The sequence below is a fragment of the Cygnus atratus genome, chromosome 15 (genome assembly GCF_013377495.2).
Source record: "Cygnus atratus isolate AKBS03 ecotype Queensland, Australia chromosome 15, CAtr_DNAZoo_HiC_assembly, whole genome shotgun sequence".
NCBI classification, from domain to species: domain Eukaryota; kingdom Metazoa; phylum Chordata; class Aves; order Anseriformes; family Anatidae; genus Cygnus; species Cygnus atratus.
The window spans coordinates 12,290,507-12,305,782 of NC_066376.1; the positions used below are offsets into that span (position 1 = coordinate 12,290,507).

The window sequence follows — 15,276 nt, forward strand, 5'->3', positions numbered from 1 at the left end:
GCAAGACTGAACTCTTTGTCAGGGAGTGTAGTGATAGGAAAAGGAATAATGGCTTTAAACTAAAAAACGGGTAGATTTAGATTAGATGTAAGGAAGAAATTCTTTACTGTGAAGGTAGTGAGGCACTGGAACAGGCTGCCCAGAGAAGTCATCGATGCCCCATCCCTGGAAGTGTTTGAGGCCAAGTTGGATGGGGCTTGGAGCACCCTGGTGTATTGGGGGGTATCCCTGCCCATGGTAGGGGGCTAGAACCAGATGATCTTTAAGGTCGCTTCCAACCCAAACCATTCTGTGATTCTAAGACTAGCCTGGTGTGATCCAGAAGCATGGGAGAAAAAAAAAAAGGGGGGGATTAGAGCTAGTATTGAAGAGTTTCACAGGCTCTTTAACGTGATTCCCTTGACTACACTGTGAGGAAAAAGGAGTCTTGTTTACATGTAGAACAAGCTGTGTGATAATAGAGCAGAATCAAAATACCAAGAAGGCAATGAAACTATTCTAAATATAATGGTTTTAAATGTTTGCTATTACTGTACGGAACAGCTGGCCTTTAAAGCAATTACTTCAGTAAGTTGCACATCATCAATCTCTCAGGAAGATGAGTGTGAGTCCAGAGAATGTTTAATTCATGGCCTGAGAGAATCTTCTCATTGTATTTATCTCTCAGGCTCCAAATCCTATCAAATAGCTGTCCGGGATATGAAGCTGTTTTTCCCAGAAGGGCTGTGCTGCGCCGAGTGTCGGACATTAGAGGAGGAAGAGGTAGGATTCTGCCCTTTCCTGAAAAGTATCCTGTTGTGTCAGAGCAGTGGCTTTGGTCCTGCTATCCCCTGACTTCCTTCCCCTTACACTGTAGATAATGCTTTCTTGCTGTGTTTCACCAGCTGCTGAGATTTCCTTCTCCTGTGAATGTCCCTGTCACAATGTGCTAACTTTTTATTGACCCAGACAGTCTGTGGAAAAGTGCTTTTTCAGATACGTTTGTTCGGTGACCTGTGCTATAAACTCAGGAGGGCTCAGGACTGATGCTTTAGAAGCAAACTTCCCACACAGAGCCAACATCACTTTGGAAGCAGGTCATGGGGAAGCAGCACCACTGGTGATTGCTGAGACACAGCTGGCCAGAGGCTGACTGTCACCAGGTTTTCTCCCGTAGTGTTCAGGAACTGAGAATGAAGCAGGACAGCTGATAATATAACTCACCGATTGCTGAATGTGTCCCCCAGAGTGCATACGTGCTCACAGCATGGAGCACTGCTACATGTGTATAAGAAGGGTGCTGTCCCCCAGAGGAACTGGTCCACGGCACGGGAAAGAGTGGACTCTTGCCTCTTGGCTTGTATTGTAGGTAGTGCTGAGAAGCCTACCAGTACTGGCATGGACAGCTTCTGCTCATCTGGCCCTTCACACTGTGTCAGTGCTGGTCTCTGATTCAAACCACCGTAATTTGCCAGTGGCTAAAATGAAACAATAAGTCTTTCCTTTTCAGCTAGTTTTGTATGTTGTTTCCACTCTGACCAGTTTCTTCTCAAAACCAAAGAGTTTGAAATGATGGGTTATGCCCATCAAAGGAATGGAAATTTTTGACTGATGTCCTCATGGCACAGAGGTGGCCCAATCAAGTCAGTCCAAGGAGGTTAGCTCTAGAACTACAAGTAGCTGGCCAGATCTTCAAAGTGCTTCATTATGTGTATGTCCTCCCTCTGTGACTCGGTCCGGAATAGCAAGGCTACACTGTGCTGGGACACATGGATGTGCTGATTCACTCAGAGACAGAAGGGGGCTGCTACACACTGGAGTGTCACTGGGTAAAGATGTTGGCTACTCGGAGTCTTTGAGCTTCTGGCCTTGAAGAGCTGGGAACAGAGGTGTCTGGATGCAAGACCTTTAAAAGGATAAAAAGATGCTGTACTTAATTAAGCCCCAATAAGAAAATGCATACAAAATGTTTTTGTTTCCAGACAACCAGGTGTTTTCTAGGCTGGCAATTATAGGAGTACACAACACCAACAAAAGCTTCACAGCGTGGCTGAATCAATACTTAAGAAGAGTTATCCTTACAGATTAGGTAACAATGTTCACATGACTTGCCTCTTTCTCCTTCCCTTCCCTCCTGCAGATCTATAACCTGAAACGTGACCCTATAGTTGGTTTGGAAATCAACAGGCAGCGGAGAATCATAAAACATGAAACAGGAGGGCGACTCAATTTATTGGGCTCTGGGCAACCATGCGATCTTGGTAAGGAAACGCGTAACTCTTGATATAGATTGAGACTGTTATTGATTAATTGGACAGCAAGACAAACCATCTGGTGACAGCAAGATTTGGTATTGATGTCCTTTCAGAAAGGAGAGACAACTGAGCTGCAAAGAGCAGCTCCAGTGGAGTCCGGCCGTTTAACTGTTTACCTGCCAGGTCTTGCCACTGCCAGTGCTTTCCTGTGCTTAAATATAGGGCTGTTCAGAAGTGCTGACTTTGTCACCAGCAGAAGAAAAAGCACTGTCAACACAGATAACGTAAGAAAAGGTGAACTTTTTTTCTGCTGAACGTTTGCAATATGTTTCAACACCAGCTTGGCCACAGTGGTTTGCATGCCCATTCACAGCTTGCCACAGGAGAGACCGAGACGCCATCGTGACGGGCACTCGTGAGACCTTTTGTTCTGTACGCAGATAGGTAGCAATTTATGCAGGGAGTGCTTTTGGCAGTGTAGACATCTATCTCTTGGGAACTGGACTGAGATCTCATTCAGTTCCCACTAGCTGCTGAACAGATGCCAGCTCAAAATGACTTCCAGTTAGTGCTGGTCTGAATTTGTTCTGAAGTCAGAACTTCAGCAAGCCTGTCAGTGCCCTCAGATGCCTATGGTTGCTCTGGGTCTTTTCTGCTGATTGTACTTGATTGCATGTGTACAACGCAGGCTGTGATGCTGTGCCTTTTATGTCAGGAGATGTAACTCTCACATGGATGTTTGTGGACCGATTCCAAGCTTTTATAACCAAGCAGTGACCAGGTAAAGTATCCCTGTGGTATTCACTGGGGAGCAGGCATGTTTGGAATCAGGTCGTTCTCATTCCTGTAGCTTGAGTTCCAATGTGACCAGCAAGCAGGAGGGTGGGCAGCTGGGAAAATGTTCCTGCACTGCAACTGATTGCTGCAGTTAACCCCAGCAGTAAAACCACAACGTTGTTGTGGACTGGCAGAAGAGCATGATAAAAATGCTGTGGATATACAGATGCTTATTCCTATCTTAAACCCTTACTGATGTGGGACTTTTGGCCCCACACCAGCAGGTTCACAAGACAGCACACGTAGAAGTGCAAGGATGATGGTGGTAAGTCAAGACCTTTGCCTTAATAAGAGCAAAGGTGCTTGGTAGGCACCAGGTTACTTTGTGTAGGGGGTCTCTGAAGGAGAATTTTTCCCAAGGTCATTATCAATGGATTCTTTCCATTGTCTTATGTTGACCTTGGACGATGCCCTACACATTCTTCATGAAAATGACAAAAATCACGTGTAAGGTCCTATCTCCTCAGGCAAGCTCCTTTTTTTTTATGTTGCATGCTAATACGTCAGAAATTGACTACATGAACATTTTAGATTTAACTGTTGGCTGGGGTGAGGGGTGAGGCCTGTCTCACAACATTACTGACATTCTCAAGCCGTTATATGAGCCCTGAAATAAGAGATTGGCAACTGTGTGTATTTAACAGCAGCTTCTGGGGGAATGACCAGGATGTTCTGCATGTAGCTGCCTGACCTTCTTATCTGGATGGCTGCAGAGATGTCACCACATCTTGTGTTGTGTTTCCTGCGGGATGTGTTGGCTCAAGCTCTGTTCAGAGGACAAAGCTGCAGTGAGAGGGGACTTGCAGGTGTTCCCCGTCCAAACTATTCCATGCTGCTATTGCTGACAAGCAGAGTATTTCCCCAACAGCTTAACTGCACCCTGGAAAAGGACCAGACCTGAAGCACGGTTTTGTTGTGACTGAAGCACTTCTTGATTTTAGCCTAGCTTGCAAGTTAATAATAATAACAACAGAGAGCTAGTTGTGGAGAGAGCACAGGTATTCTGCAAGTTTTGTATGGCTCAGTCTTGGGAGCAAATCTCAAAATATGTGCCCCCAATTTCCTGCTTTATAAGGAAATCTCTTTGCTTTGAAGATGTCTAAGCAGAGTGGAAAGAAAATTAATGTACAGCCCTGATGTGTCTGCGTCTCAGAAAATGTTTTTCAAAGAGTTACTGTCCTGGAAAAGCAAGTACACGTGATCTCTGAACTGTCAGGCACGATATAGTAAGCGCCGCCAGCAAACCAGACACATCATTCACTTTATGGTCTCATCTTAAACGCTAGAGGTAGCTCTTGCACACAAAGAAACCTCCTTTCTGCAATTACCACAAAGCTCTGCCTAATGGACAGACGGATTTATCATGGGGAAAATATGAAATACATTAAATCTTATGTATGTTGCTGAGAATTACATTTTGGATTATAAAAGCAGCTGGATTAACAGATTTCTTTGCTTGGAAGAAATTAAATGGAATAGTATCTCCTGTAGCAAACCAGCAGCTGTCCTTGTCTGACTCCTGAAATGGGGTCACAACTGCTGTCTTGTGATCTCCAGATACATACACGCAGGCATACAGCAGTTTGACAGTTTGGGATGAGCAATCACATCTGTGAACATCCCAAAGGATATAACAATGCCTGAGTGCCTCTGATCTTCCAGTTACTTGTATGTGGCAGGGAAGAATTACTTAGAGGGCTAGCAGTTGGTGAGGGTAGGTATAAAGCAAGCATCTGTTGTGTTTTGATCTTTTCCCATCAGATCGGCCATTGCTTGATAACCTCTGCCAAACCACTTGCCTCGTCTTGCCTGGGATCATCCTTCGGGGGTCAGACCCACCTTACGTTGAACTGCTTGATCAGCTTATTGGCAAAGATTTCACAATGACTGGAGTACGTCTCACTGTCCTGGACGCACCACAAGCTCATTGCATCTCTGAGATACTAAGCAGGGCAAAGTGCAGTGTTGCAGCAAAGGTATGAAACAGCTGGAGTTGTTTTGCTTCTTTCCCTGTGGAAGAGTCATTTGATGCAGTGCTGTGCTAAGATGTCCGGGCTAGCTCTGGGCAGACTAGCTTTGGTAGCAGCATTAGCAGAGCACTGCAATCTGGTCTCTAATAGGCTGGTAAGTAATTTGGGCAGCGTGCCTTGCTAGCTCGTCCCTACCTTGTGTTCCTCTATCTCCATTAGCTCGCTGACACCTAAACTTGACATTGTTATGTTCAAACATATCCTTACTGTGAATGGTTCAGCCCCACTACACATTTTATTCCATTCACCTATCAGTGGGCAGTTGCTGCTATTATGTATGTTCTGCTGTGTTTATCTGGAAGAACAAGACAGAATACGGCATTTTCTATTTTCCTTTCTGTAATCACACCCCATTAATCCTCTTCTACGATGCTAAATAACCCTTCCACTTTTTGGATGGTGCCCTGGAGTTCTGGGCAGAGATTTCATTTTGTGTCTCATTCTGCTGGTGACGACAACTCAAGCCGCAGTCCAGCATTGGATTTAAGCAAGTGCTCACAGGGTGTAAGCACAAGATATGCTTCTGGGGTGAGCCAATACATCACTTTACATCAGTGCAGCATTGTGCCTGAACTGTTTTTCTCTCTGTACTTGATGTAGGATAAACCCAGCATTTCAGGAACCTTGCTAGAGCAAAGCAGTAAGGTGGAATACACAAGAAAGTGCTGTTAGGAGCAGAGAGTAAACAACAAGGAAAACTACTTATCCTGGAAGTAGTTATCAACAAAGGGCTGTTAGAGGCACACAGCAGTTCCTGTGAAAAAAATACAGACAAGCATTTGTGTTCCTATCCCTTCAGTTCTTATGAGAGTCTTAGGTGTTACCTGTAATAAAAGCAGGTAAGATCTTTTAGGTTGTGATTTTTTAAACTGACAGCATCCCTTTGAAGTACATCTGTACAGAATAGCAATTACATCTAGCATCCAATTAGTCTAAGCACTACTTTCTTCTCCTGTGGTTCCCCTGAGGATGCCGTCCCTCTGCGCGCAGGAATGTGCAGAGCTCTTTAGGAAGGACAAAGCGAATCAGCGTGTGGGAAGGAGAGCCACGGCAGTGGCACTGCTCTCCTGGCGATGGAAACTCTTCCTCCTGTCAGAGATGAATTACTCTGGGCAGAGCTGGCATGTCTCCAGGAGGGTCTGGCACTGCTGAGCCAAAGGTGAACATTACAGCATTTGTGTTCCCTTGCCAGAAGGAAGATGGGCTCCTTCAAGTAATGAGTGTTTCTGCTACAGTATCTCAAACATTTACGGTTATCTCCGTATTCCTGCTTCCAGCAGACTTAGTGACGGAATAACACACCTAAGCAACCTGCTTATTTTCACTCTGAGGGATGGGAACAGGAATAATAGCATGCTATAAGAATGGGTTAACTAACAGTTCAGACATGATATTCTTTTAGTTTGAAAGAATCTGTCTCTTTGTGTCTTTCCTGCTCTCACACAGCACACAACCAGTTATCTGTGCTGTCAGCAGCTCATCAGTGAGGCTTACAGACTTATTTAAGTGGATAGCAACCCAAAGCTCTGTTCTTCCTTCCCTTAGTGTTCCCTTTTAATGGACGGTTTGTGTCTGGTGTTAGCGGCAGAGCGAGACAATGCGGTCATTTGCTTCGACTCCCTGCTGGACAGGTAAGTGAGGAACAATATCACTTTAGCAGCACTTTTTCACCACCGTCTCAACTCTCTACCAAGAGTGTGTGATCTGAACAAGGACAGCTGACCTTCATTTTTGTAATTCTCTTGTGGTTTAGACTCACATGATGTTAGGTACCACTCAAAGGCAATGTGTTCGCCCTAAGCTGTGTTGTTTTTAATCTATTGACATCTCAGAGCATTCCTTAGTCTCAAGTCCATGTGTCCCATACTCAGGATGTTAAATACTGAGTTGTGTTGTTTGTTAAGGACTTGGAGTGTCTGTAAGACTTGGAAACATCGTTCCACAAATACAGGGAATTCTCTAAAATAAGGGCTCACATTGGGAATAGACCTGCTGAATCAGTAGAATTCCTAGGAGAAATATCTTAGCAGATTCTGTGTTTGTTATGAAAAAAAATGCTTAAAATAAACACCAGAGAACAAAATCAAAAATCAGCCTCTTAAATAAATCACCAGAAATGCTGGGTAGAGGATTTACAGGCCTGATAAAACAAACAGAACCCCTCTACAGGGACTGATTAGTGAAATAGAATGATTATCAGGCCAATTAACCCACTGTCTCCCAGAGGGAAAGTTTCCTTGCATAGGGGGTGGTATTTGGCAATGTGATGTGTAGTTCACGCGCATGGTTTCCTCTGGGAAAGAAAGCCAAGAGAATCTGTTTTCTGACACAATCAGTATAGAGCAGTCCAGCAGCCGCACCACTAAGGCTGTCCTGACTTTGGCTGTTCCCTCAGGAGGATTTCCAGACTGTCAATGGGCAGGAATAAGAATTCAAGGATGCTGGAGTTTACAAGCATCGAGGTGATCAAATCCAAACATTTGAATTGGTAGACATCTTGGAGTTCTCATACTTTGATCTAATTTTATGGTGCTCAGCCACAAGGCTGCACTTGGGAAGGGTAGGTGGAACAAATTTCTTAGCATATTTTCAAATATGCTGTTAAGCTAATGACAAAATTTGGATATTGCTCCTATTGGTTTAAAATCCCACCCTAGGGAGCCACATCCTAAATCTTCCATCCAACAATGTACAGCACTAAGGGGAAACAAAGAGCAACTGATCTTTCAAGTGAGTTTCCTTCCACCCTTTTCCTGCTTTATAGGAAAAAGTGAGCTATCGGGAGCCCCAAAGATCACCGCTGAAGGGGGTTCTGGGAGAGTGGCCATCAGCAGGGCTGGGAGCCAATACAGCATCTCCCCCTATTTTTTTTTCCCAAGACTTTCAGAGTCTGGGCACTGCATAACACAATCTGTAACACAGTGCTCCCCCCTTCCGTAGGTTTAACTTGATGTGTTTTAAGATTGCCAGTCTGGAGGCAGCACCCGCAGAGCAGACATCACAGTGGCTTCTCACTACCACTCACAGGGAGCCCAGGGGCTGAGAGGGAAGTGGGGAGGGATAGATGTCGACACGGCCAGTCCCAGCTGTGTCCCTCATCCGGTATGGCTGCCTGTACAGCACATAAACGTCCTTACCAAACTGCAAAATACATGTGCATAAATCACAGAGGCACTCCCAAATGGCAGGATCTGCTCTGCCTTTAGCCCCGGTGCCAGAACTGGTGATCCTGCAGCCGTTTAAAACTTGCTCTACAAGAATAATATTTTTCTTCATGATCAATGATGCATGTGGAAGGGAGGGGCAGCAAAGTGTTGCCTAAGGATGGGGAGGTGGAGAGGCATTGATCCTTGGGTAGATCAGCTTCAGCCAACAGGTAAGCTTACTCTACCATGAGCTATCATACTGTTTAAATTCAACTTTGCAAATATCTTTGAAAACACAGCCAGCTTGAGCTAGTGTCTCACAAGGACACTTCATGCTAAGGCATCTTCATTGCCTAGTTTATAAACATTTCAAAATAACATCTGAGGTTAATTACACTTACGGCTCCATCAGCAAGAACCACGTGACCTCTCTTGCACTGAACAGGTTGCTGTGTATTTATCTCACCCTTACTGCAGCAGGCCGGGATTCCACTACCTGCACAGGCTCTGGCCTGCATTTCAGCTGCATTGCTGAAGCACCAGGGTGTAAGAGATTGTTTTGTGGCCCTGGGAGCTGATTCACAGCTGAGCCACATAACTTAGGCTCTGTGCCATGGGGAAAACATTGCCATCTGTATGAAAGCCTGGACATGATGTCAGAGATGGGCTGTGATAAGAAGGAGGAGTCAGGTATTGGGAGGAACAATGCAGGCTCTGCCAGTGTAACTGCTCTTTGTTCAGAGCATATTAAAACTTTCCTAAGCCAGCTCTATCAGTGGCACATCAAGGAGACGTTCAGTCACTGGAGGATGTGCTGTGCAGAGCAGTTGCCTTAAAGACAGACACAGATCCTTGTAACTGTGTAGTGGTTAGTGTTCAGCAGCAGTGCCCACCCTGTGTGCTCTGTTCTCTGGATGTCTATAAATGGATTATTTCTGATCCAAAGGGCAGGAAGAACAGAGAAGGGGACAAAATTTATGCAGGTGGGGGCACAAAAGCAGCCCGTGAGATTGGCTGACTGCAAAGAACAGAGCCAAAGTAGGAATCTGGGAGGGTGCCAAGGGTAATTCACAGGGCAGAGTGATGTAAGTGTTTGGAAGAGGTGAGGGGAAGCTGAAGCACAGCCTAGGAGCAGTGGGGACTGGGATGGGGGAGAATCAGGAGAAGGAAGTGACACACAGACAAAGAAAAATGATGTGAGACATCTTTCTTGTTCTGTTAGCATCCAGTTGCCGAGATCTCCAATATATATAACGTTTGAATTTATCCTGTCATAACTTGTTTTTAAAGCCAGACTTCCTAGCTGCAGGGTGGCCAAGGGAAGAATTTACAAGTAGATTCAAAGCAACTACTAGAAGAAAGGCGTGCTCTGCTTTTTATGTGTGGCAAACTAGATTTAGTTCTGTAATAAGTGATACATATTTTATAATGACCACGCTAGAAACTGCTCCTGTATGGTTATTTGAGCTTTTAAAAAGTACTTTGAGGTGCTCCTAAGGTTGTTAGGACCTAACTATGTTGTGTAGGGTCTTTAGAAATTCATCTAGTTAATGTGTGGAACTCAGCAAGCAGTGTTTGACCAAAGCTCACAGAAAACATAGCAGTATTGGAAGAAAATCAGAGTGCAGACTAGACCCTATACCTTCCCCCTTTTTAGATAATGCAGTGCAATCAGAACAAACGCCAAGTGTTAAGGAACTTAGCTGGATGTTATTCTGTCTGATGAAACATTCTTACCAAATGTTAATTGCTGTTAGCAGGGAGTGATGTTATCCCTATAGGAAGCTCATCTCTGGAGGCTTTGGAGGGAAAGGAGGTGTAGAAATCAAAAGATGAATGCATGAGATGTAAAATCCTGGAGCTGTTGAAAACCACTGAAGGGAAAACTGTTGCCAAGCACAATACCTGGATATGGGGTTAGCGAGTGGTTCCAGAAGCTGAAGACTCCGCCTGTGCGTGGAGTTAGTTAAAAAGGCAGTTTTGAAATTTGTATCTTGCCTTTAAATCTCTCTTGCCTGTGTCTTGTGGTCAACTCATGTGGCTTGAGGGAGACCAAAGCAAAACAAGGTCTAGTGAAGCAGCCCTGTTGTCAAAGGCAGATTAGAAAGTCCTAGGTTTTTGGAAAAACACAGAGATTATATTAGTTGAGAAAAAGGCCCTTGCGGAGACCTTAAATATCTAGATGTATGTGCATTTCCCACTGCCCTAGAGACCCCATTATGCAACAGGTCATTACTGTTTGTTTGGAGGCTTATATTTTGAGAATCCAAATCCATTTATACAAAGCTTTGTAAAACCCAGGATTTGTCTGTGTAAAGAAGTTCAGTAACAGATGCACATGGCCAGAGCTGCTGGCACTAAACATAGCTCTCCTTAAAGCTAGGTCATCGGCAGTCTCCGACAGCTTAGATGGCGAAGTAACACTGGCTTCTCTTTTTCTTTACCCCCAGTGTCTGTTGGCAGAAGCAGTCGCTACTGGACACTGCACAGCATCTCCTTTATCCCCAAAATGAGAAACAGGCAAGTAGAGAAATTTATAATACAAATATATGTTCTTTTGTGCTCCTGTGGTGAATGAAACTTGTCCAAATCGATTGAATTTTAAAAGAAAATTTTAACTTGTGTGAGACATAAATGTTGCTTCATGACAGCCCCAAGCCTTGGCTTGTACTGAGAGCTCAGTGCATGATGGCAGGAAGGACCAAAAGCCTGTCGAACTGTCTTCCACATTACACCAGTAGCACTACTTTGAATCAAAATACTTGGAGATTTTGATAAAGATTCAATATTTTCTGTAGATGTCAGTTACTTTTTTTATGAAGAATCAACACTTAGTGAGATGTCTGCGATATTTCATCAAAAATAAGACAGAAAATGTTCCTTCAGTCCTACTGCCAAGCTGTCACGTGTCCTATGTTCTAGAAGTCATGTTTCAGAAGCCCAAATCCAAATGGAAAATGAGAAACTAAACCATTAGCCATTCCACAGATGGCCTGGCTGAGTCTTCTCTCAGTAGTTCCCCCCGAGAAAGGAAGCACTAAGTTCCCAGTTTTTAAAGACATTTGAGCACTTAATGGAAATAAACCAAACAAATATCTTTAAAATTCTGTCTGTAATCATCAAAGGTTAGTATGAAACAAATATAGAAGGCGGTGCCTGAAGAGTTAGGACGAGGAGGTATAAAAAGAATTTGGGAGAATGAGAAAGGGTAGCAAGTAGGCAAGCCTCTCCTGTGGATCCCTTTTGGTCTCATCTAAGAGAGTCAGATGTGTTTGTAACTTCATATAATGTTGCAGAGCTGCTGCCTTCAGTACCAGTGCTCCAAGAATTGAACCTTAAAAGACACAGAGCCCTCTTTGAAGTCTGCATTCCTGCCTGTAACACAAGCAAGACTACCTCAAACTTCCCAAAAGTCTCACAGCTGCTGTTTTCAGCAGCTTTCTCTAAGGTGCAGCGAGCTTCTCCCTTGGTTTAGCTGGGATTGTATGTGCTGCACCGCCTGGAAGGTCTGCCTGCACAACTCTGCGATAGCTGCAAGGCTGTCATAGCACAGCGCGTACTGCTGCCAGGGTGCCCGTCTGTTGCCAAGTAATGTGACAGGGCAGCCAGTCCAGGCTGGCTTCTGATTTGCTTTGAAAAGGACATTGCATATCTCTGGCTGACACAAAATCCTTTCTGCTTCATGGCCGTGGAGAATCAGCCTATCAGAACGAGGTTTATAGTACTTTCTGTGATAGATAAGATAAAAAGCAAATACGCTCAGCCCTTTTCCCTGCTTTTAGCAGTCTGGGCCGCTGAATCAAATCCCTCTGGCATTGCTGGAAGCAGGGGTTATTCACAGCAGTTCAGAGCTTAGACCACAAGTCTAGCCCTGGGACAGTGGTGGCTGCAGCACTTCTCAGCATGGGTTGCAAGAAGCACAGCAGCAAGTGGTGTTTATTTTCAAAGGGGCCTTTTGCTCCATAGTTCAGGGTGGGTTTAGAAATCACAGAGCAAGATCTGAGGAGCAAGCTCACTGGGGAGTGATTGTAACTCAAAGGATGTCCCTAGAAACCATGTTTGATCCTCTGATCTCGTGCTAATGAGTTTATGAAATGTCAGCTAGGCTTTCCAGGTCAAAGCTAATGAGCATCAACATGATATCAGGCAAAGTTCAAGAGGGTTAAGTGAACACGGATTTCAAATCCTTATGGTTTCAGCACAGCTGTATTGTTCACTGGTGGAGTCAAGCCATGGAAGTGAAAAGGAATTTCATACTTGCTCCCTGTGTGATTTGGGACTAGGCAATGGGATGAGAATTCAGATTTCCAAATGCGAACTGTTTCAGTGCTGAAATCTGTGTCTGGGCTAGTTGTCGTGCCTCCTTCTGTAGCTGCTGAGAGAAGCAAGCATTTTTATAGCACGTTTCATCTGCCCTATTTGAAACATTGACCTTAGGAACAGATGAATTCACGCTTTGGAAGTGCCTTATCCTCGTGCAGTGTCCCTGCAGATGCCTGCTCCCCACACAAGCTTATCTCAGCACACACAGACTAGCTCACATCTGGAAGTGACAGAGCCACTTTTTGTTGGTGTCACCATTAGGGGCTGGAATTTCCAGTGGGCCTCTGTGACATGGTCTCAGATGTCCCCGCATCTGGAGAGGGCTGGAATCTCTCCAGAGAACAGAGCAGTCAAGGAGTGCTGTGTTCAAACAGCATTACGATACCTCAGGACTCAGATGTCCTGTGGCTTGGCAGAGTTTCTCCTTGCATGCAGCTCTCTGTACTGCAGCTGGGACAAGGCCATGAGGCCAGGGTGGCTGTCCCTCAGCGGCGGTGCAGTACGTCACTGACCTGCCACCATTAGCGGGTCAGAAGAGGAGACAGCAGGGTCTCTGCACATTCCTCAGCAGCAGCCCACGGATGTGTGTTTGAGCCTCTGCTGACAGGGAGTGCTAATCCCTCTGCTCCGCCTGGAGCCCTCAAGCAGATGTCAGCAGCTACGATGGCTGCTCCAGCACCTCCCTCCCTTCAGAGACAGCCAAAACCTGGGAGTGGAGCAGAGCAACACAGGCAAAACACATCCTGGGCACTCTTGGCACAATCCTGAGCCCCTCGGCAGGAGGGCTGCAGTCCTATAAGAGTCCTAAAAGCAGCTTTGAGGAGAGGCAGAGTAGTGGCAGGAGGAGGATCCAAGGGCTGCATGGGGTGGACTGTCAGCACGGCATGTTTAATGCTATGGGGGAACATGCTGTTCATCAGCACAGTCAGGACGACAGGCAGGTCACATAGGTCTTGCTGGTAAGCTGGCCACCTTATCTCTGAAGCCACCATGCCAAAGAGCTGTGCAGGACGATATGAACTAACAGCATGAAGTTTAACGAGCAAGTGTCAGATTCTGCACCTGGGAAGGGGCAACCCTGGCTGTACGTACAGACTGGGGGACGAGAGGCTGGAGAGCAGCCCTGCAGAGAGGGATCTGGGGGTTGTGGTTGACAGCAGGTTGAGCCTGAGCCAGCAGCGTGCCCTGGCAGCCAGGAGGGCCAACCAGGTCCTGGGGTGCACCGAGGCCAGCGCTGCACCAGTCAGGGAGTGCTCGTCCTGCTCTGCTCTGCCTGGTGCGGCCTCACCTTGAGCACTGCGTGCAGGTTTGGGCACCACAGTATGAGAAGGGCGTAAAATATCGGAGAGTGTCCAAAGGAGGGCTACAGATATGGTGAAGGGTCTAGAGGGCAAGGTATACGAGGAGTGGCTGAGGTCCCTTGGTTTGCTCAGCCCAGAGCAGAGCAGGCCAAGGGGAGGCCTCATGGCAGCCTGCAGCTCCCTCACAGGGAGCGGAGGGGCAGGCGCTGAGCTCTGCTCTCTGGGGACAGCGACAGGACCGAGGGAACGGCATGGAGCTGGGACAGGGGAGGGTCAGGCTGGGTGATAGGGAAGGGTTCTGCAGCAAGAGGGTGGTCGGGCACTGGGACAGGCTGCCCAGGGACATGGTCATGGAACTGAGCCTGCAGGAATTCAAGGAGCATTTGGACAGCGCTGCCAGACATCGGGTCAGGTTTTTGGGTGGTTCTGTGTGGAGCCAGGGGTTGGTCTCAGTGATCCTTGTGGGTCCCTTCCAGCTCAGGACATTCTGTGATTCCAGGGGTGAGATTTGGGAAGGTGAGGCAGAAGCAGCCAGGGGGAGGGAGTCAGATTTGGAGTGGGGAGTCCCACTTGACACTTCACATGATATTTGTTTTCAATTCCTTGAAAATGTGGATCTTGAGAACGGCCAAGCAGTTGTAACAACTAGCAGACTTTTCCTGCTGTGGGATGCTCATAGCTACCTCTGTGCAGGGATTAATCCAATCCACACCACAGCTACATGGTAAATCCCCTCATTATGCTGCCTGCCTGCGCCATGCACAGGAAACCTACCTCTGAAAAGAAGTTTCTTTGCAATGCACAGAAATCACAGCTTACGCCCAATACCTTCCTTCTTTTCTCCGCAGGCTAAAGAGCTGCTCTGTTGTCTTTTTGACTCCCTGACGTCTGACAGCATCCACCGCATTGAATCCCAGGACTGCTAGCCAAGATGGTCAGTGCCGCCAAGCAGCACACGGGTGGATGCCATTGTGGTGGGTATCTGTGCAGACAGACACCAAGGGGGCTCCCAGCCTCCAAGAGTACTAAGATTTTTTTTGTCATTAAAACCAAGTCTGAAGCATGGTATTAGCATCAGTAAGATAAATGAGATTGGTGGGAGGAAGGATCAGTGCCCAGGAACAAATCTTTCTGAACTGTAGCTGTGCTTTCTAGTGGAGTGCATTCTCAGGCAATCTGCTTGCATTTGTGGAGCAAGGTTCGGAGTGTTCATCTGGCTGGGAAAAAGATCAGGAGGCAAGCACAGAGGCAGAGGTTCGCTGCTGGCGCTCTCTCAGGCACCTGGGGACTCCCATCTTCCTCAGGCCCAAGAGACAAGACTCCATGTTCTGCTGCTACTGTGGTCTTTGAACCAAAGATAAAACCACGGTAAGTAACGTGGAAATAGGTGGAGGGAAGGTTGGAT

The 15,276-nt window shown here is 46.3% G+C and overlaps 1 protein-coding gene across 1 annotated transcript in view; it reads left to right on the forward strand.

Moving 5' to 3' along the window:
- DNAAF8 (dynein axonemal assembly factor 8) overlaps positions 1 to 14,935 on the forward strand; it is a 96,563-nt gene extending 81,628 nt beyond the window's left edge. The window contains exons 27-32 of the mRNA XM_035549110.1: positions 668 to 762; positions 2,120 to 2,240; positions 4,833 to 5,047; positions 6,647 to 6,732; positions 10,698 to 10,767; positions 14,720 to 14,935. Coding sequence (XP_035405003.1) covers positions 668 to 762; positions 2,120 to 2,240; positions 4,833 to 5,047; positions 6,647 to 6,732; positions 10,698 to 10,767; positions 14,720 to 14,797 — 665 coding nt within the window. The 3' untranslated portion in view covers positions 14,798 to 14,935. The remainder of the gene's footprint in view (positions 1 to 667; positions 763 to 2,119; positions 2,241 to 4,832; positions 5,048 to 6,646; positions 6,733 to 10,697; positions 10,768 to 14,719) is intronic.
- The last annotated feature ends 341 nt before the right edge of the window (positions 14,936 to 15,276 follow it).